The sequence below is a fragment of the Trichinella spiralis genome (assembly GCF_000181795.1).
Source record: "Trichinella spiralis strain ISS 195 chromosome Unknown Scfld2467, whole genome shotgun sequence".
Classification (NCBI taxonomy): Eukaryota; Metazoa; Nematoda; class Enoplea; order Trichinellida; family Trichinellidae; genus Trichinella; species Trichinella spiralis.
The window spans coordinates 1-1,691 of NW_003529406.1; the positions used below are offsets into that span (position 1 = coordinate 1).

At 33.1% G+C, this 1,691-nt stretch overlaps 1 protein-coding gene across 1 annotated transcript; it reads left to right on the forward strand.

The window, feature by feature from the left end:
• Positions 1-174: 174 nt before the first annotated feature.
• Tsp_14513 (hypothetical protein) lies at positions 175-1,241 on the forward strand (the record flags this gene model as incomplete). The annotated part of the gene is made up of 2 exons (XM_003368439.1): positions 175-283; positions 999-1,241. Coding segments are annotated over 2 exons (352 nt in total), but the record flags the coding sequence as incomplete, so codon positions are not given.
• Between the last annotated feature and the right edge of the window lie 450 nt (positions 1,242-1,691).

Consider the following 1,691-nt stretch of genomic DNA (forward strand, 5'->3'; position numbering starts at 1 on the left):
GCTGCTTCATAATTTTGAAGAAACGTCAATGATTAGTTCTAATTTTATTTCAGCTGTAGATTGACTTGGCTTTCTTGTGTGCACATCAAAATCATTTTTCAGAAATGATGTTTGCATAATTGTGTAATTATGAAAATGAAACTTTGAATTATTTATTCTCTTATTATTTAATAGTGTTGTCGCTCTGGAACATAACTACATAACAGGTGTAGCTATTGCAGAGAGTGCTGAACTAGCTGAAATCACAAATACTATGAGAGATTCAAATATTACTTTTATTGATGTGAGTACTCTCAAAGAGAGATTATTAATTAATTGCTTAGTCTCAACAGAACTGATAATTGAATTAAAATTCTTCTACGTAGGATTTTTTCTAATGCTAATTGCACATGATTTTTAGATGTTTGAGATTCACATGCAGCTTTTTACTTAAATATAAATAATTACTATTGAATATATAAATATTATGAACGTAATGAGTGAATATAATGAATTTTCACTTTAAACAGTGATTGAGAACGGTTTTGCTGAATTGCCGACTAACTGTTAAAAAGTTATAATTTTTCATTTGACTTTTAATAAATTTACTTGCATAGCAAACAAAACGGACTATTCAGCTTACAGTAATAAATTTATGGATGTGGTTACTTTTAACTATACGTTTTTAATACACTGGATTATCTATGTAGAATTCAATTTTATTAACTGAATAGATCTGTCGTGCATGACAAAGATTTTAAAATATTTTTCAATTTTTTTTTCAACAAAACCTAAATTTCAAATTTGGATTTACGAAAAGATATCAGTAAAATTACTGAAATTTCATAATTCTTCATTGCTGTGAAAATAAATAAATTTCATACAACAAATTATTGTATTAAATTTTTGTCACGGAAATAACATGAATTTCTTTTAATAAACATGTTTTGTTATCAAAGTCAGTATATAAAAGTTCAGAAAGAAACATTTTATTATGAAAAGATTGAATTAAAATTTAGACATCTGTAAACTATAAACTTTCTAATTGGGGTTTTTACGTTGCTTGTTATAGACTGTTTCAAACTGACCATCCTTTGCGAATACATCCACTGAGCTTGAACCTCATTTTGCAGCAGACACGTTGTCGCTTGCATCTACACCAACTTCCAATCAGTAAACGGAGTTTCCGTTGGTTGAATTGCAGTGACGTTTCCATTTGCACGTCAGCAGTAAACAGCATCGTCGCAGCTAATATGGAGTAAATTTTCCATGCACAACGAATATCTACAGTCCAATTTTGAGGGTTGATTTTTATAAAAACTAATCGTTCCTAAATTGGTGAGGAAAGAGTCCAGCAAATGTATAAACCGGCCTCCTTCCACTAATACATAAATGCGGTCGTTTTTTTTTGAACGAAACACCTCCGGTTGGTTTGGGGGGGGGGGGAAAAAAACCCCCCCCCTCTCCGGGTTGATCTCAATATGGTAACTTTTTTCCGGCTTTGGCCTCGTGCCCGACAAAATTTTCCTTTTTAACAGGGGGGCCCAGTTTACTTTTGTGAAACCCCCCCCAATTTCCGTTATGTCCAATTTTTTTCAGGGTTCCGGGTTCTACCCCGAAAAAACTGGCCCGAAGGGGGAGCAATTTTTCGACCCAGAGGTGGAAGGATCCCGTTTCTCCCCGAACCTCTTAAACAAAATGTTCGAAATACC